Source organism: Arachis hypogaea, chromosome 11 (assembly GCF_003086295.3).
Source record: "Arachis hypogaea cultivar Tifrunner chromosome 11, arahy.Tifrunner.gnm2.J5K5, whole genome shotgun sequence".
Lineage (NCBI taxonomy): Eukaryota > Viridiplantae > Streptophyta > Magnoliopsida > Fabales > Fabaceae > Arachis > Arachis hypogaea.
This window is the reverse complement of record NC_092046.1, coordinates 22,180,737-22,200,636: the sequence shown is the minus strand read 5'-3', so window position 1 is coordinate 22,200,636 and position 19,900 is coordinate 22,180,737. Positions and strand designations below refer to the sequence as shown.

Below are 19,900 nucleotides of genomic sequence, written 5' to 3'. Positions count from 1 at the left end.
TTTTCCATTTTTTAGACTTCAGTTCGGGATTAGGGGGTGGAAGAAGATCTGTTTGCTTTACCGAGATAAAGGGAAGGGGAGTTGGTTGAGGAGGCGGGTCAGAAATTATTTTTACTGAGGCAGACGCTCTTGAGTTTGACTTGGAAGGGGAGGAGAGATCAGCAGATTTACCGACTTCTTTTAGTTGTATATTCTGGGCGACAACGTGCTTCTTAGCTGTCTGAAGAGTTTTTATAGCAGCCTTAGGAGCCATCTTATCTACATGACATGAAAGTCGGGTTAAATTTACCATCCACAAAATAATCAAACAAAAAAGGATCTACAAAAATTAAGTAAAGGCTACCTAGCTTGGATTGAAGTTGGCTTGGATTTTCTAAAAATCTCTTAGTATCCAAATAAGGAGCTTGACCCCTAATACTCCTGGAACAAAGCCACTACACTCTCTTTGACCTCATCTAGGTCATCTAAGTTATATTTCAATATTGCAGGGCTCTCCTCCCAATACAAAGGGGAAAAGGGGTTTATCTCTCTCACTCAGAAAGAAAGGTCAGGTACCCTCCACAGCTCGGATCTTAAAAAAGTAATTTTTAAAGTTATGAAAGAAATCATCAAAAATGACAAAGACTTTCCTCCTATGAACAGTTCGAAAGGAGATCCAGCCTTGTTTTTTGGAACTAAAAGGTTTGGTGAGAAGAAGAGGTAAAAGAAGACCTTTAGAGAAGGAGGGACGTCAAGTTCCCGACAAAGAAGCTGGAAAATTTTTAAGAAACCCCAGGAATTAGGATGAAGTTGGGAAGGGGCCACGTTAAAAAACCTAAGAACTTCAACTTCAAAGTCGAAAAAGGGAAGACTAACACCTTGCTTTGTAAAAAAGGAATCGTATACGAAGATAAAGTGATGTTATGACCTATCAAAACGGGAAAAAAAAACTCTCTCTTTAGGGTCAACTATTACAGTCTCATAATTTCTCTCATCCTCCTAACTTAAGCATAGCCTATGATGTCTACGAAACGTCTCGGCATACTCTTTATCAATAATAGGGACATGAGTAAGAACATATATATCTATCCAAGTCAGGTCGGAAGGTACTTTAGAGGACATGTTGTAAATTACTAAACGAGACATCAAAAACTATACCTACAATCCAACAAACAAAAGGAAATCGTCATAACAAGTCGGATATATTAAAGCAACTGCAACAATCATAAGAAGTCGGATCATCGTCAACAACACCAACAAACACTTATAGAAACTCATACACCCAACATCTACATTCACATTACCAAAAACAGAAATAGCGTCATCTTCAATAGCTAAGGTTGTTTGGGGGCAACACAGCATAAAAAAAATCCCGCACTTAAGACTTACGGTAACAATAAAAAGTCCATATTCAATAAAGAAAAGAAGAAAGTTTTCAGAACTTCTCCAAAAAATAAAGCAACAACACCACTCATAGTACAAGAAAACAAAGATAAAAATTCAAAAAGATAAGAAATGCTAACCTTGAAGGAACGCAAATCAGAACAGAGCGCTTGAACAACAAAGACATGAACATTCCACTCCATGAACGTAGATAAAATCCTTTCTCTTCAAGATAAACAAAAATTTGGATTCAAGAACGGATGCAAAAATGAAGTTGAAGAAATTTTTGAAAGAAAGAAAATGGGCAAACGTTTCAGAAGAAGAAGCAAAAAAGGAGAAAGAGAAAGAATTTGGATATTTATAAGATACAAGGGGCAAAAGAGTAAATCCACATAGCCTCATTAATGACATACGCAGTTCCCAAGGTAACCGCAAAAGTAACATGTGTCGTACCATAAAGGGACGCAACATTTCGAAATTTTTCAAAAACACGTCGAGTATCCGATCTACCAAAGACAGTATACCCAACATGGGAGGCTAAATCTACAAATGTTCGAGCCCGACCTTATAAAAGCCCGGGCTCAAGTAAGGGCATTGTTCATACCCTAACCCAAAATAAAGCTAGACCCAAAAGGAATAAAAGCCCACCCAACGAAGGTGGCCTCATCTACTCCTACCCGATCTCATAAAGGTTGGGCACGACGACGGAAGTTTAGCCTTACTTATATAAATAACTAACTCCCAAGACATCTCCTACCCATCTAGAAGGGAGATCTAAATAAATTTCCTAGAAAAGGGGAACGGTTATCCACCATTCAAGGCGGAACTACTCTAAGGGGTGGTTATCTTTTCTACTATAAATACACTGGTACACTCAGGTATATTTAGAACTCAATCAAGTAAAAAAAAAAACTGCTTTGAACCTTTGTTAACTTAAGCATCGGAGTCCCTTGCAGGTACCACCCCCCACTTCTCATGAGGACTCAGACGGCGGCTGATAAACTACTATTTTATGGTTTATCTTGTGCTCATTTGAGTGGTTTTTATCAAGTTCTTACCCACTTGTTCGTACTATTTGCATGGTTTTATATTTTCCTTCCTGATTTTGTGCTATGATTGAAAACATGCTTTCTATGGTCTTAATTTGCTAATATTAATCTTCTCTTATTACCATTAGATGCATTGATATGTGTGTTAAGTGATTTCAGAGTTTATAGGGCAGGAATGGCTCAGAGGATGGAAAGGAAGCATGCAAAAGTGGAAAGAATACAAGAAGTTGGAGAAACTGCTAAGCTGTCCAGCCTGACCTCTTCGCACTCAAACGGCTATAACTTTAGCTACAGAGATCCAAACGACGCATTTTCAGTTGCGTTGGAAAGCTAACGTCTGGGGCTTCAATTTGATATATAATATGCCATAGTTTCCCTGATGCTAGGCAACACGACCGCGTGACCCATGTGACCGCATCGCAGTGACGAAAATCAGCGTGTTTGAATTCGCAACCAGCGAATTCTGGGCTGTTTCTGACCCAGTTTGCGGCCCAGAAAACACAGATTAGAGGCTATAAAGTGGGGAATGCATCCATTCATGATCAAGCTCACATTCACAATTTTAGCAGTAGATGTAGTTTTTAGAGAGAGAGGTTCTCTCCTCTCTCTTAGGATTAGAATTTAGGACTTCTCTTAGTTTTTAAGAGTAACTCTCGATCCAGGTTTAGTATTTATTTTAATTTATGTTTCTATGCTACTTTTACTTTAATGCTTTTATTCGTATCTATAAATATTGCCAATTTGGCTTATGAACCCTTTCCATGTTATGATTTGAATTAATGATTATTTGAGGTATTTCAGTTATTGATTGCTTTCTCTTTAATTTGTGTTACCATTGCTTTCCATCTAAGGACATTTTTATTCCAGCAATTTTACTTTTTCCCCTTTTGGTCTTGGTTAAGAAATCAGTAACTCAACATTATCAAACTCAACATAACTGATAATCGCTATCTTGCTAATTGAACTGAACTTCAATAATCCCAACTTTTTCTTAGGAAATAAATAGGATTGGAAGGTCAAACTAATTATTCCCTTGACTTTCCTTTGCTTTAGTAAAGGTTAACTAAGTGGAATTAAGATTCAACTTTCATTATTGTTGAGAGAGATAACTAAGTTGGACTTCCAATTTCTCTTACCTTGCCAAAAGTTTGCTTTACAGTATTTATTTATTTTAATTGCCATTTAAATTATTTGTCATATTTATTCTTCACTCTCAACCCCGATTTTACAACCTTCATAACCAATAATAAGAACATACTTCCCTGCAATTCCTTGAGAAGACGACCCGAGGTTTAAATACTCGGTTATCAATTTTAAAAGGGGTTTGTTACTTGTGACAACCAAAACGTTTGTATGAAAGGACTTTTGAAGGTTTAGAAACTATACTTGCAACGAGGATTTATCCGCAAAATTCTAGACCACGCAAAAGTTCCTCTCATTAGCGGCACCTCGGTTCTAATACAAGTCGAACCGCTGTCATAGAAGGAGCTTGGACCTCACGTTCAGACCCAAATACAACCCAATTTCAGATAACCCTTAGAACAGTTCCCAATGTTGAAGATAAAGCGAAAAAGAAAAATTCAAGGCGTAAATTAAAGTATACACAATCGAACGGTAGCAACAGTACTTTTGGCTTTGCAAGTTCATGGATGATTGATGAGAGCAAAGTTGATGGCAAATGCAACGTGGTATGGACATGTGGTTGTACTCGAGTCTAGCCCAGTTACTAATCCAGAAAAATGGTTTATTCATTTCCTGCAAATGGAAGGTACGTACGAGGTTAATCTATGTTGTTCATGGTTCTATAATTTTCTTGATACCTAGGGTTTATTTTATTTTCACTTGTAGACAAAAGATTGTCAGTAATTTATATGAGTTGATGAAATTGAAGGAAAATGGATGGGGTTGGTCAAAACTCTAAGTGGGACAAAGAAAGATGACATCCATGGTACTGAAAATGCAAATATGATTTAAGGAGCAAATAATGAGAACAAGGATATGAAAATTGTGATGAAGCTAGATAGTGTTACAGGAAAAATATGTTCCATTGGAATGAGGCTTGCATTACTATCGGTGGGATTTTTCTTGAGTTTTACAAATCATGGTTCTTAGTTTTTAGGATGTAGTTGAGGCTTTCTAGGTTTAGACATGAATGTTCTTGGTTTTTTTTTTTTTTTTTTTTTTTGCCTCAGTTGAAGATTGAGTAGGTGTTGTTAGTGGATTTAGATGAGAGTTTATTTTAATATATGTAATCTTATTCGATTTTAACATTGACAATTGTAGAATTAAATGATATTAAATGTTCTTATTTATAACCCTCTTTTAATTGTGATTATAACAAAATTAATGATGCAGTAATAATGATTTAACCTAAAAACATAAATATAAATAGCTTAATGATAGCTAGAATCAATATAAACTTCAATACATAAACCATAATTAAAATCTAATATCATAATCTAACTGAAACCTAATAGTAGTCATTATATATCAAATATCTTAATCAAAAGAGCTAGTTTTTAAATTGAGTATACCTATGAAACAACAAAATTGAAATTGTATCAATAAAATATGGGTTTTGTATAACAAAACTATTCAAAATCCTAAAAAATAATTCTAAATTACTTTTTTTTAGCCTAATCTATCACATTCTAATCTTTAACTCCCTTTATGGATTTATCACCACTAAAATTCTTTTTCTCTAACTCTCATCCACATCTACAACAATCGTCAGTGTTACTGTCATCACAACCATCACTGCTGTCGCCTCCTTCTCCTTACCACCACCATCCTCCCAACAAACAACCAGATTTAGAGGTTAAAAATTAGATAGAACCATAGCAACACCATAAAACCATAACCAAATCCACCACCACCATATCTACGACCTCTTCCACTTTTAAAGCCATGGCCATCACTTCCGCAATCGCCATGGTACTGACGCTCGTTGATAGTGATGTTGTGGCCGTCAAGGTTAGAGCCATTAGCAAGGACAGTGCCTCTAGCGATAAGCTTCGTCGATAGTAACAGCAGGTACAGTGGTGGCGGAACAATTCCTCCTCCATCTATCACTCTAGCTAACCTGAGCTCTCTCTCTCTCTCTTCGTTCTCTGTGCCTCCAACTACGACGGCAACGACAAAATCCTCCTCCGGTGGCAGCTCTAATAGCAGCGACTCCGAGGAAAGCTTCGGCGGCGACAACATACCCTTTCTTTTCTCTCGTTGCATTTTGTCGTTCTCTCTCACTTTCTCGGTTTCAGGCTTCTCTCACTCTTCTTTCCTTGCTCGATGGCAATAGCAACGGTCACTCCCAATACGACTTCCTTCAATCTTCTATGATATTAGGAATTAATTGTTTTGCTTACCATATTTGCAATGGGAATAGAGATTGGGAATAAGGGATGGGAAAAATTAATATTAGAAGAAGGATAATTTAAAATTTTTAAATAATTTTTAGAATTTAAATAATTTTATCGTATAAAATCTATTTTTTATGAATATAATTTCTATTATTTTATAGATAAATCTATCAGCATTTAAATTTTTTATAGATAAAAATAATAGTTTACTCAAATTTAATGATTAAACTATCAATTTCATTTCGTTAGAAAAACAAATTTATCAGAAATAAAAGTTATAAAGCCGACGGGAACAAATTTGGTGTTTAGGTCCTTTTGAAAAATAACCACATGCATCCCTACGAATTCTACGATTACGAAATAATGTTTCACTAGCGTTGCTACTTGCTAGCTAGGAACAAGTGATCCAAACCAAAGTGAAGACAAAGGCAAAAAGAAAATGAAGTGAAAAAAAAGGAAAACAAAAAAACCCTTCAACCAAGACTAAAACTGCCTTATTAATCAATTGGTCGAGCGAGTGGTTTTGTTCTGTAATAGTGCGTCTCTTCCCGCCCAGTTACTTGCCCTTCTCTCTCCGCACTCCGACGATGGGAAATTCGTCCAAGGACGATTCCGCCACCTCCGGCGACGCCTCCGCCGGCGACGTTCAGCCCGCAAATTCCAGCCTTTACTCCGAGGGCGAGAGAGTCCTCGCCTACCATGGCCCTCGAATCTACGAAGCCAAGGCACTTCAAACTTTTCATTTCATCCTCTTTTATTTTATTTTATTTTATTGGTGAATTTCCAATTTCAAATACGCTGTCGTTTTTCTCGATTTCCGTTTTCTTTTCCTTTTGTCGTTTTTCTGGTTTTTGGAATTTGCTCATTCCCGTGACTGTTAAATTAAAAAAAAAAAAAAAAGAAAGAAACAGGACTTTGTTGTCGCTCACTGCTTATATTTCCGCACAAGGCTTTTTTCACCGTTGGGGATTTGTTTGTTGTGTCTGTAAAATGGTCCATTCTCATTGCCTTCACTGAATTGTGAATTACACTTTTTTTTTCTCTTGAAGGATAAAGCTTCTTCTAAGGTCTTGGCGGTTTTGCATTTATAATTTATGAAGTTCTAGTGGCGATTTTATCACCATCATAATTGTATAGTAGTAATAATGTTTTAGTAAGTATTTTTTTAATGTTTAATTGTAAATGTTTGCTGCTGGTAACGGATAAGTATTCTCACTTCTCTTTTTCATTTGAGACTAGAGAATACGACATTGCATTAAGATGCTGAATTGTGAGTTAATTTAGGGTTTCTTTGAGTTGATGTCTTGTCTTTCTACACTCTACATGCATGCACTTAATGCAAAGATTTTGGTCATTTTGACATAATTTAGTGCATGTTTGACCATCAGGTGCAAAAGACTGAGATCCGAAAGAAGGAATGGAGATACTTTGTTCACTACCTTGTAAGTTCTGTTACATCTTGGTTTCAGTACTCGTCATTTTCGTATGAATTACTTCACTTCATGAGTATGAATAGCTTTGCTTTTTAAAGATGTTGTTTAACTTGGCAAATTTGAAATCTTAAATAACTTAAAATGTGAAAGTTTAAAGTGATACCTTGATTTGCTATTGACTTTTGGTTGCATTACTGTTTTCTATTTTGCAGGGATGGAATAAAAAGTGAGTATCCTATCTTTCTTTTGTTTCATTTTAAGTTCAGAGTTAAAAAAATAGAGGTACAAGTGGCATCAATGATGATGCTCCAAAGTTTCAGTACACAATGTGTTTTAAATCATTATCTTTGTTCATGTTTTTCTAATATGATAAACTAGTAACAAATTATTAAGAAGTGCTAGCTGACTCCTGCTAAGGCTCTGATGTTGTATTAAGTAAGAAGCATTAGTTGACATTTGCCAATTTTTCAAAGTTGGCTTAAGTCTAAATGAAAGTGGTGTATAAGGTACTTGTTAGTTAATAAAAGTTATTTGACAATCTATATGTAGGGCCTTTGTAATGATTGATCTATAGGTGTTAAACACAGCTTTCTTGATTGTTGCTTGTTTCCCCATAAATGCTTGCTAAAAATGAGAATTATGGCTTTTAAGAAGTTAACATACTCATTATTATGACGCTCTCAATATATTTCCAACAGTTGGGACGAATGGGTAGGTGAGGATCGTTTGATGAAACACACTGAAGAGAATGTCCAGAAACAGCAAGCTCTAGACAAAAAACAAAGCATAGACAAGAATGTTAAGTCTGGTCGTTCAAATCAAGCAAAGGCCAAAAGTTCTATGGGTAAGTAATTGTCTCTTTGAAATGGCATTGATTTATTGTGACAGTTTCCTGGAGCTTTTGTTTGCCTTTGTGATGAATCTCTTTTAGCAAGTAGGTCTGACATCCCCATATTCTGAAAATATGGAATTATGTGTTCATTTTTTGAATATCATTTCATTTAAGGCTCCTTTATTGCATCTAACACATAAGCTACAAAGGTGTACTGGGCACCTTAAGGCATTTATTTTCCCTTTTGTTTGTATTTTTTGGTAGTTTGGATTGCAAGAGAAGGCAGGCTAGGTATTGTCTTGACTCTTGAATTCCTTTTTCATATTTATTGAAAAAGAAATTTTATTAAGGACTAAGGAGAAGAAAATGTACAAAAGATGATAAAATATAGAACAGCACATGCCAATCCCTTTGAATATCAACTAGAGGAACATCCTTAAGTAAACCCTAAACCTTATTGGGTAGTCCTATCCCAAATAAAATCAATAGTGGAAAAGGAATCATTAAAAAAACCCTAAACTTCCTGTCCTATCAAATGCATCAAACTACTACAGAAACCAAGAATTGCCATAGAATCTTTGTTTCTATGGTCAAGCCAAACTGCTAAGCTTGGTGGCTAGAAAGTCAAAACTAGTACATCAAACTCAACATTATCTGAAGATACCAAAAGCCTGATCCAAAATGTTAGAATTTTTCCATTAGTTTTGAAAAGGTTCTTAAGTAGTTATGAATAATATGGTTCTCATATATATATGGGATATTGTCAACTGATTTCTGGAAATATTAGTCAATTATATTTTTTTGAACACAACTGGGTTTTTATTCGGAAATGGTTATGAAGCTTTAAAAATGAAGAGTTTGAGAAAATGGGTCAGTCAGATACTAGCACGTAAGAAGCAAGTGGGAAATGGGAATCATATTAGCATGTTCTGAATATGCAAAGAGTGAATTTGGCTTTGTTATAAGCACCAAATCACTTTTCTTTTTTAAACAAGATTTTGAAATTGATATGGAAGACTTAAATAATATGTTATTCTATTTGTTGATGTCAAACCTTTTATAGATACTTCACAAGATGTGTACACAATTTCACAGGCACCAGATCATTATTCTGCTCATTTACCTCAACTCTTGGACTTGGAAATATTATATCTCGATACTTCATATTGTTAGCATGATAATTTTGCATTTAATTTGGATTCTGTAGATGCAAAAGTGGATAAAGAAGACATCAAGAATAACGGTATTATTCATTAACCTTAACCTTAACTCTTCATTTTGTTTTAATTTATTTTTTAGCATATCTGTTCGTTTCTAAATTATTATTATTATTATAACTAAGGTCTAAGGCTCAATTCTTACTGTGCCTTGGAGATAAGATATTAGTGCTAGTTTGGATTGGCTTTTTTGAATTAAAAAAGTACTTTTCTTAAAAAATAAAGTACTTTTATTCAATTTAAAACCTGTTTGGATACATCTTTTAAAAAAAGTACTTTTATTAGAAAAAAAAAACAAATTATTTGCTTTTTCTAAAAGCTAATGATACCTTGCTTTTAAAAAAAACAGAAGCAAAAGACGTTTTTAATACTTGAAAATTCTTTTTAAAAAACCTATCCAAATGTAAAATAATTTTTGTCTGTAAAAAAAAATATCTTTTTTAAAAAGATGAAAAATTTAAGCACTGTCTTCAAAAGCCAATCCAAACTGACCCTAGATTAGATTCCATAAATACTAAATAAGCATTGTTTCATGAAATAAACTTGGAGCATTTTCGGCAAAAATGTAGTTTCAGGGTTTCTTTTATTTATTTATTTATTTTAATTTTACTTTAAAGTTCTACTCTGTTTTTGAATATAATATATATATATATATATATATATATATATATATATATCCTACTGCAAAAAGAAAACCTGATTCAGTTTTCTTTCTTGTTATATACTACATGAATAATCTAATCTGTTGATAGAAATTAAACCAATAATTAATAGCCATTAGTAGAGTGGAATTATAGTTAGCTAGTTAGTAGGAAAAATTATTATAGCCTATAGGATGGTTAGAAGAGGGCTATGACAGCCTGTTTAGGAGACAAGTTTGTTTATAATAAAGCACAACACAATAAGCACCTTTGTAGTCTTCATTTTTATTGATATCTGCTTTGAAACTGGTAATAACAAACAAGTTGAGTCTCTAATATTCTCTCCTTGTTTGAACACATTGTTGTTGATTTGTTGAATTTAAGGCTAGTCTTATTTCTGCTTGCATGACTAATATATCTTATATGTCAAATTCTGTGCAGTACCAAAAGGGAAGAAACGAAAAACTGATTCAGGAGCTGAGGTCTGGTGTATATTTTGGTGTAATTGCATTGATTGCATTGCTTGCATGTTCTTTTATTCTAATATCCTGGAATTTCCACAATTCTACAAATTAGATGTTCCTTGCTAATTCATTTTATATTGCATATGGAAAGACAAAATAGCACAATAAATTTAATGTGTTTCCATGGTGCAAGGCTGAAACAAAAAGTAGTATAAGTGGGAAGAAATTCAGATTTCGTGTTTTACTCTTCATTTCTTTGATATTTATCTTCTTGTTTGTTTGGTGTTTAATTGGATTATTGGAATTTCTTTTGTCACTTTCTCTTTAAGTCTTAATTGAAAATCTTCTGCTAAGCTTGGTTTTCTAATCAATAGAAGGGAAGCGTGACAGTTGAAAAGCTTGTCAAGATTCAAATTCCTGCAACATTGAAGAAACAACTTGTTGATGATTGGGAGTATGTTACTCAGCAGGATAAGGTATATGGAAACATCTAAAATACACTTCAGCCGGGTTAGATTTAATGCATCTTCCTTGTGAAGTTTATTACTACTAGTACAAATCTGCTTTCAATTTTTCAGGATTCATTACCCCAATATTCCAATCTGATTGGTTCTCGAGTCTTTTTCTATGATGCTTTTTTATTCAACATTTCAACGAAAATAATATGATTTATTAGATTTCTGTGCAAATAGCTAAATAAGAGGATTATTACACTGAAATTTTAAGGTTGCATTATAATGAGATATATTTACACCTCTTAAATCCTCTATCTTGCATTTTTGAGCTTTTGTTTTCATCTTATGTAATTGATGGCATTGTTTTTGTTGTAATACTGTGTTTAGAATTTTGTCTAAATACTTATTGCTTACTTATCACTTTCAATATATAACCTGTTTTAAAACGCTTGAACTAGTACACCAAGTGTTGATTTACTGATGCCTGTCCCTGCAGCTTGTAAAACTCCCCCGTTCGCCAACTGTGGATGAGATTCTAACAAAGTTCCTTGAATACAAGACAAAGAAGGATGGCATGTAAGAGATTAGTTATTAATAGAAAATTTATACTAATCCTCTGTGAATAGCTGTAAACTTTCGACGTGCTATATATTAATGATGAAGTCATGTACAATATGTCTCTGTGATACAGGGGGGCTGATTCTATTGGTGAAATTTTGAAAGGAATAAGGTGTTATTTCGATAAATCTTTGCCTACAATGCTCTTATACAAAAGAGAACGCAAGCAATATAGTGAAGTTGTTGCAAATGAGGTCTCTCCGTCAACCATATATGGAGCTGAACATTTATTGCGCCTCTTTGGTATGTTTTACTTTACGCATAATTTATGCTGGAAAAGGAGGACACAATGTACACACACGCTAGAATTCTTTTCATGTTTTGGGACACTTCCCTTTAATGAGTTCTTTCAATTTAGTAATAGATGAATGCTTGAGATTTATTTATGAACATCTCTTGAAGGTTAGGGCCTCCTGCATAGGTGCAAGAATATAATCTAGATTTGTTATATGCTTACTAACCATTGGATTTCCTTGTGATCTGAACTTTGATGTTGCAAGATATTTCTATGTTATTGTTATTATTTCCAGCCATTGCAATGATGGAATATTGGTAGGAGGCCTTTTTTGCTGTAGCATTTGACCCCTGTACCTGACCTGTGACTATGATCAACAAACCCTGATGAAATATTTTATCCTTTGTTCTGCAAAGTGAAAGACGATCATATATTTTGTGATGCTTGCAGTTAAGTTACCTGAGCTTTTGGCGTATGTGAACATTGAAGAGGAAACGATGACTCGCTTGCAGCAGAAACTACTCGACTTTCTCAAGTATAAACTGAAACCTACCTCATTTTGCTCATATTCTAGATAATATTGTTCCGAATCCTTAATTCTTTATTGATATCTCTCATTGAAGTGTTCTCAATAATTCATAGCACACTATTGTTCCAGTGCTCCTAGAGTAAAAGTGAATATGATATAGAATAGAACACTACAATGTAATTTGATTTATTTAGTCAAGCTCACTTTGTGGGATAAGGGATAAGGTTTCTGCTTTATATTGCTCCTAGCGTAAACAATGACAACCAGTTACACTTTTGTCGTCTTTACCTTTCTTAGAAGCTTGTGATGATTGTGCTATGAAAAAGTGAATTTCTGCGCAAAAAATAGAGTCGATTTCAATTTCTATTTGTTAAATGTGCACCTTGGTATTTTTGTTTTTGGCACCAGGGGTCTCTTGCCGTTATACTTGAAAATTTGTTGTTGCAAATGTTCCAATTATTTCGTTATGGTTCCACTACTTTTTTGTAACTTGCAAAAGTTCCACTACTTCCAATTATACATGGAGATCCAAATTATGTATGCTTCTATCTTTAGTTTTGGCCTGATTAAATTCGTTGCAGGTTTTTGCAAAAGAATCAGAGTACTTTCTTTCTGTCAGCATATGATGGTGCCAAAGTATCCGAAGGAAAAGGCAAAGGCAAGGATGACTGAGAAGCTTTTTGCTAAGTTAAATTGAAGTCTTTCTCATCTGTTGTAATATGAATGATCAATTGGCATATACAAATAGCATATTTTCCCTGAAAAATCCTTGGGAGAAACTCGATTGTTGTTGTAACAATATTGACTAGAGTCTAATCCATTCTTTGATTATTCAAGCTTACAATGTGTTAATGAACTATCGATGGCTCACGTCTTGTGAAACTTATGACCTCATTATCTTCGTTTTTTGTTCGGTTGGTTAAGTGATAAATCCCTTTAGTCTTTAGAATGGTTACTTTATATTTGTGTCCCGTAAAAGATAAAATGGAGTAAATACAGAAAATCTTGCCGACAAAATTTAAACACCAATCCAAAAAAATAAATAAATAAATAAAAACGACAAAAACCATTTTTAAGAAATCGGAGGTGGAGATCCCCTGGGTGGTTGCATGAGGGATTTTCAGACCCACCGCCGCGTCCACTTGGGATTGGGTGGAGGAGTTGCTTGGAGATAAAAGGGGGTGGCAAGGTGGAGGAGTTGCTTGGAGATAAGAGGGGGTGGCAAAATAAGTCGAATTCGTTAAATCGAACCCACCGAACCCACCAATAAAGGCAAGCGAGCTAGGACTTTGAACCCTTCAAAAGAGAAAAACCTGTCAAACCCACTCTGCTGCGGGTTTTGGTGGGCGGGTAGACCAACTGCCAGGTTAAATATTATTATTTTTTTTTTAAATAAAAGAGTGATTAGTACTATAAAAATTAATAATCATATAATTTTTAAATATATTTGTTTTATTTTATATTATTTTTTTTAAAATTAACTTTATTTATTTTATTTTAGACTCTAATATAATACTCAAATGATATAACTTCTTTCTTAAAATAAAATAATTTTATTGATGGATATTGTTTTGTATAATTATATTCAAGTAACAAATTTAGAAGATAGTAAAAAATTGTATTATAATTTAATTTTTTTATTTATTTTTTAATTATTATTTTTTATTATTTTAATTAATATTTTTAAGATTTAAACCAGGCTAGCCTGCCAACTTGCCAATCTATCACAAAACGAAGCGGGTTAGTATTTTAAGTCCAATCACAAACTAGGAAGGAGGTTTTTCTATCAAGCTTACATGGCTTAGGTAGAAGATACAACACACTCCTGATGTAGATCTTGAGACACTGTGTTAGTACACATGAAAATATTATGATGTTGATCGAGGGATACTTGATAACGGACAAGTTGAATAGCCTTGCCCATATTTAATAACTTCCTCTGGCAGGTTTTGATAGTTTCATGCAGTTGTCATGGGATTGGTCATGCCATCATGGACCTACAGATCTCTATATAGTGTGACTTAGCAGGATACTATAGACATCGCCAGAGGCATCCTTTTTATAAGAATATGAGGATAAACAAGAAGACAATGATTGAAATTGAATGAAAAGATAAATTAAAATTGAAAATTGAAAATAGAAGAGATAGATCGAGGTTAAATACAAAAGAAATCACTCTACCTTCTATATAAATTTTTTGATGTAACAACAAAGAGACTCACTCAATCTCACCTATCCACATCATTGTTTGGAATAAATTGAAATTGAACGGAAGGAAATTACTCTACCTTCTATGTACGAGAGAGACTTGTTCAACCTCACTCGTCTATACCAAGATTTTATCACGAAACCAAAAAGTGATTTTTACTCCATTTAATTTCTGTCTGCCGGCTACAGTCATGTCACGATTTGAAGCACGTATCATTATGACAAAAAGCTAATGATAAACAAGAAGGATAAACACTAAATCAAAAACATAAAATCTAATATAAAATGATATGAAACTGATGATAAACAAAAAGACAAGGATTGAAATTAAATGAAAAAGATAAACTGAAATTGAAAATATAAAACAAGACATAGATTGAAATTAAATACAAAAGAAACTACTCTATCATCTATATAATTTATTGATGTAACAAGAAATGGACTCATTCAACCTCACTTGTCCACACCATAGTTTCAGATAAATTAAAATTGAATGAATGAAAATCACTTTATCTTCTATCCATTTTCAATTTGAATTTATTGTCTTCTTATTTTATCTATCCACTTTATCACTTTTTCTCACCAATTAGATATACCACAAATTAGATATACCATAGGTTTCCTAAGTGGAGACCTAGTGGGAGAGATATCCCTGCCTTTCCATTAATGTATGTATCACACTTGCCTACACAACCCATACCATTTCTTCTAATGCTCAACTAGATCCATCTCATTCCTAACCCTTATGGATATCAGTTTGTCCTTGATTGATCGTGGCATGGATGGATTAAGTCGTAGCTATTTGCCATGCCACTCTGGCTATAACTTCTTATCCAGAGTTGGTGAAAACTCCACATCATACACCTTGAACACAGATTCTATCATATATACAAGGTTAACATACTTACCCCACTCAATGCTCGTCACTGCACATGCAGAAATTACAGGTCGATATGAAAAATGCAATGCTTGGAATAGACCATAGTCATACACTCAAGAATTGAGGCGAACACAGTATAAAGTATTACTCGAGCCCTCAAGTAGTTCAAGATCTTCCACACTAAATACCAACAATCTCCAATCATAGTGTGTCACTTGCATTTTAGGTCGTGATTCAATACTCTTCTCCACGACTGCGAGGAGGCATTGTGAAAACTGATGGCTGATTGCAAGTTAGGCTTGTGCCTCCTAACCCTTTCGAATCTACAATTGTTGCAATTTCTCATAAGTGGCTTGCATGATCGCTACAACAGGTAGGTATCAAGTTCTCTCAAAACGGTGTTGATACACTCAATCAAGTTGGTGGTCATGTGACCATACATTCTGCCAACATCGCAATGCTATAGCCAAAGCGCTCATGTACCGTTCTCCCTAGTTTGGCTTGGAGAGGTTTATGAAATTGGACACCATGTGACAGATACAATACAATGGTGAGCACTTAGTGGACATCATCTGCTATCTTTAGCATTAAGAGTGCACGAATAGCCTGAGACCTGTGAGAGATTACAAGTAGGCCTTGTTGTGGGGTAACTTATTACCTCAAATTCTTCAGGGAAAAGACCAAGACTCAGTTGATACAAACTCCACAATCACGAATCTAATCGGGGTAAATGTTCCAATTACCATCTTGTGCAATGGTCATTAGCAAAGGCTTTTCATATTTTCCATACAAATGAGTGTTGCCGACAAAGACAAAGTGTTTGTAGTGCTTGAAAGTCTTAACACATGACAGGAATGTCAAAAAACCTTATCAAATTGGTTTGAATCGCGGTCCACCAAATCTCCATCAAAGGGGATAGCCTAGATATCAGCAATTGTCCCTAAGTGGCATTGCTACAAGGCTTGCAACAACTTAGGGAGCATGTTATACGTCTCTTCTTAGTTGTTGTGTATCTTTGTAATTGCCTTATGATTTTTCATCCATATTTTTCGGTAAGAAGGCTTGAAATAATAACTCTATTATATGAAATTTTGTAACATCGGAATGAAAACAAAAAGATTAGCTTGGATAAAAGGCATAATCATGCCACTTATCACCGTGATATCCTAGGTTACAATCCTCCATTCCATCCCCAATGCCACACAGTGGATCCTCCTGCATTACATCAAGATCCAATGTGTGATAGTGGCAAGGGATAGTAGATAGGTTTAATACGAAAAGTGGTGCGGGTAAAAGAAACCTGCATTCCAATGGTCTCTCGATAACAAACTCGTCCTTTGTCGAAATGCTGGTGGAAGCATCTGTCAGTGATGTAATCCTCATCTGACTCAGAATCCTCCTTCATATGTTCACTTGAAGTAGTGTAATACAAAGGAGGTGCTGCTATTGGTGGATTTAGCTGTGCAAAAGTGGATGGGCCAGCACCACTGCCACCAATCTCGTTGGCCTCAGTGTACAACTCCAGGCTAGGATTTTTCCATATTAATGGCAGTCTCCTATTCTACAGCAACTAACTATATTATCACATTGTTATCTCCTTGTAAATAGCTTTATCTTGTTGTATATTAGTTTACTTAGTTCCTTAACTATAGCTCTTGTATAGCTTTGACCGCATGCATATCTCCTACTTTGTTGCATTCTGGTGTAATACCAAGGCTGTATAAATTCTGATCACATCAATGAGAAATGCAACCTTTCCAAACTTGATATGGTATCAGAGCCCTATTGGCTAACCCCCAACAGATCCAAACAACATGTCGTTGAATAATCTTCTTCTCTCTGCATCAAACAATTCTACCTCAATGAATTTTCCCACCCTTCCTATTAAACTCAACCATGAAAATTACTACCTCTGGTGCAAAACAATGCTTCCTGCTCTCGAAGGTTTTGATCTTGACTCATTAATTTACCAAGACACAATCCCTCCCACCCACATAATCCCTGCACCAACGACTGAAAAACCTTCCCCCACACCTGTTCCAAACCCTGCGCATGCTACATGGAAGAAACAGGACAAACTTGTTCTCCTTTGGCTTCATTCGCACAGCTCAGAGAATGTTCTTGCTTATGTCATTGCCTGTGAAACCTCTCGCAGCACTTGGATTGCTCTAGAGGAGTTGTTTGATGCTCAATCAAGTGCTAGAGCTGATTATCTCAAAATCTCTCTTCAAGATTTGCAAAAAGGATCATTAACCATGATTGATTATATTGCACAAAAGAGAAAGCTAGCCGATTCCCTTGCTGAATGTGGCTACATAGTTCAAGAAGAATTTCATCCTTAAAGGCCTTGCCTCGTCCTATAATAATTTTTGAACCTCCTATGGCCTGCTCCAATTTTCTCTCCCTCTCACCAAATTTATTGCAACCCTTTTGCGTGAAGAGACTACCCTGGGTCATTCCCACTCTGGCCTTCTTCCTTTACCCTCCCCATCCGCCAATATTACTCAATCCTTCTCATCTCTGAACCTTAATCCTAACTCTCAACCTCAGCCTTCTCAATCTGCCACCACTCCTCCGATATTGTTTTGCCAGATTTGTGAAAAACTGGGGCACATTGGAAGGGACTGCTACAACCGTGGCAACTTCAACTTGTATCCCTCTCGTAGCAAGCCTCGTAGCAACAACAACAGGCGCAACAACAACAACAGCTCTAACCACAACTCTCGCAACACCAGCAACTACCACAACAACAAGAAACCAGAAGCCCTATTTGCATCTCCCTCCAGCATCGTTGATCCGGATTGGTTTCTTGACTCGGGGGTAAGTCACCACGTCATTAACCAAGTTCAAAATCTATCCAGCCATGATGACTATGATGGCAACGACTCCCTCACAGCAGGGAATGGTATGTCTCTTCCCATCAGTCATTTTAGGTCTTGTATTTTGCCTGCTTCTCCTTCCCCTCTAAAATTGTTTAATGTCCTTGTCGTGCCCCACATTACAAAGAATCTTCTTAGCATTTCCCAATTGACCAAAGAAAATGACATATTTGTTGAATTCCATCCTGACCGTTGTATTGTTAAGACCCCACAAGGTCAAACCCTTCTCCCAGGTCACGTGGATAATGGGCTATACCGTCTCTCCATCACTTCCTCTTCATCTCCTCAAGCTTACCTTGGAGAAAAGACATCACTGGAAGGATGGCATAAGCGTCTGGCTCACCTTCACTTTGCCCTTCTTCAGTAATTAGTTCATGATTTTCAACTTCCTGTTTCAAATAAATGTATTCCAGATGTTTGTGAGCTTTGTCAATTTAGCAAGAGCCACAGAACCCCTCTCCAAGTTTGTCATGTTGCTAGTGCAAAGCCATTTGAATTAATTTATTTTGATGTTTGGTCATCTCCTACTCTCTCTAATTCTTGTTGTCGATACTTTGTTCTCTTTCTAGATGATCATATAAAATACTTATGGATCTACTTTTTATCATCCAAATCACAAGTATTCTCTATCTTTGAGAAATTCAAAAAGATGATCGAAACACAATTTGACACTAAAATAAAAAAAACTACAAACTGATTGGGGAGGTGAATATAGAAATGTGTCTACATTTGTTGAAAATTTAGGAATAATCCATCGTGTCTCATGCCCACACACTCAGGCCCAAAATGGTGCAATTGAACGTCGAAATCGCACCATGGTTGAAAAGGGTCTCACCCTACTTGCTCAAGCTTCTTTAGCTCTCTCCTTTTGGGAAGAAGCCTTTCACACCGCTGTCTATTTGTCTAATCATACCATCACCCCCACATTACAAAATAAATCAACATACCAACTTCTCTACCACAAAATTCCAGATTATAAATTCCTCAAAACCTTCGGGTGTTTGTGTTATTCTTATATCCGACCCTACAATAACAATAAATTAGAATTCAGGTATCTTCCTTATCTCTTTGTGGGTTACAGCTCCAAGCACAAGGGGTATTGTTGCCTACACATCTCTTCTTCTCGGCTATATATTACTAGACACGTGATCTTCAATGAGAGTGTTTTTTCTCACTCCGCTGCCCTCACCTCCTCTACTTTACCTACTACCTCCACCTCCACACCCTCATGCATTCTCCTCCCTTATGTCATTGACCTTATGACTGCTCCTTACTCCCCTACCCCGTCAGCTCCCCCTTCACCCTTTGCGCAACACAGCCCTACTCTTACTCCCTCACCTACTCCATCTTCCCCCTCTATGACTACCTCAGACCAGCCATCTTCTCCCACTTCCGCATCTCCTACCTCGTTATTAGCATCATCATATTCACCCTCCCCTTTTCCTCTGCCACCTCCTCCACCATCTTATTATCGCTCTTCCTCCACCTCTACTCACTCTATGACTACTCGTGCCAAAACCAACTCACTCAAACCTAAACTCTTCACCGCCACAAAAAGTCCTCCTCTTCACCTTCCCTCATCCCTTCTTGAGCCCAAAATATTCGCTCATGCCTCAAAATATCCTCATTGGCAAACCGCTATGCAGCCTGAATATAATGCTCTTATGATTAATGGGACATGAACTCTTGTTCCAAAGTCCGGTAATACTAATGTTGTCAGCTGTAAGTGGGTCTACATG

The 19,900-nt window shown here is 35.8% G+C and overlaps 1 protein-coding gene across 2 annotated transcripts; it reads left to right on the top strand.

Moving 5' to 3' along the window:
- The first annotated feature begins 5,995 nt into the window (after positions 1-5,995).
- LOC112720537 (protein MRG1) lies at positions 5,996-13,030 on the top strand. Of its 2 annotated transcripts, XM_025771502.3 has the most exons (11): positions 6,078-6,495; positions 7,159-7,212; positions 7,416-7,429; positions 7,902-8,047; positions 9,243-9,278; positions 10,335-10,375; positions 10,732-10,833; positions 11,309-11,388; positions 11,504-11,673; positions 12,116-12,200; positions 12,776-13,030. In XM_025771502.3, the coding sequence occupies exons 1-11, from the start codon at positions 6,358-6,360 to the stop codon at positions 12,864-12,866; spliced, it is 957 nt and encodes a 318-aa protein (XP_025627287.1). In that variant the 5' UTR covers positions 6,078-6,357; the 3' UTR covers positions 12,867-13,030. The 2 variants fall into 2 exon arrangements, with proteins under 2 accessions (XP_072062691.1, XP_025627287.1); XM_072206590.1 differs by lacking the exon at positions 7,416-7,429 and having other exon boundaries at positions 5,996-6,495.
- The last annotated feature ends 6,870 nt before the right edge of the window (positions 13,031-19,900 follow it).

What these genes read in the sequence shown, in the direction of transcription:
- LOC112720537 (XM_025771502.3), top strand. Translation starts at nt 6,358, where the DNA reads ATGGGAAATTCGTCCAAGGACGATTCCGCCACCTCCGGCGACGCCTCC. An exon ending in AAACTGATTCAGGAGCTGAG is followed by an intron (nt 10,376 to 10,731) that starts GTCTGGTGTATA and finishes TCTAATCAATAG; the next exon opens with AAGGGAAGCGTGACAGTTGA. An exon ending in AAGACAAAGAAGGATGGCAT is followed by an intron (nt 11,389 to 11,503) that starts GTAAGAGATTAG and finishes TCTGTGATACAG; the next exon opens with GGGGGCTGATTCTATTGGTG.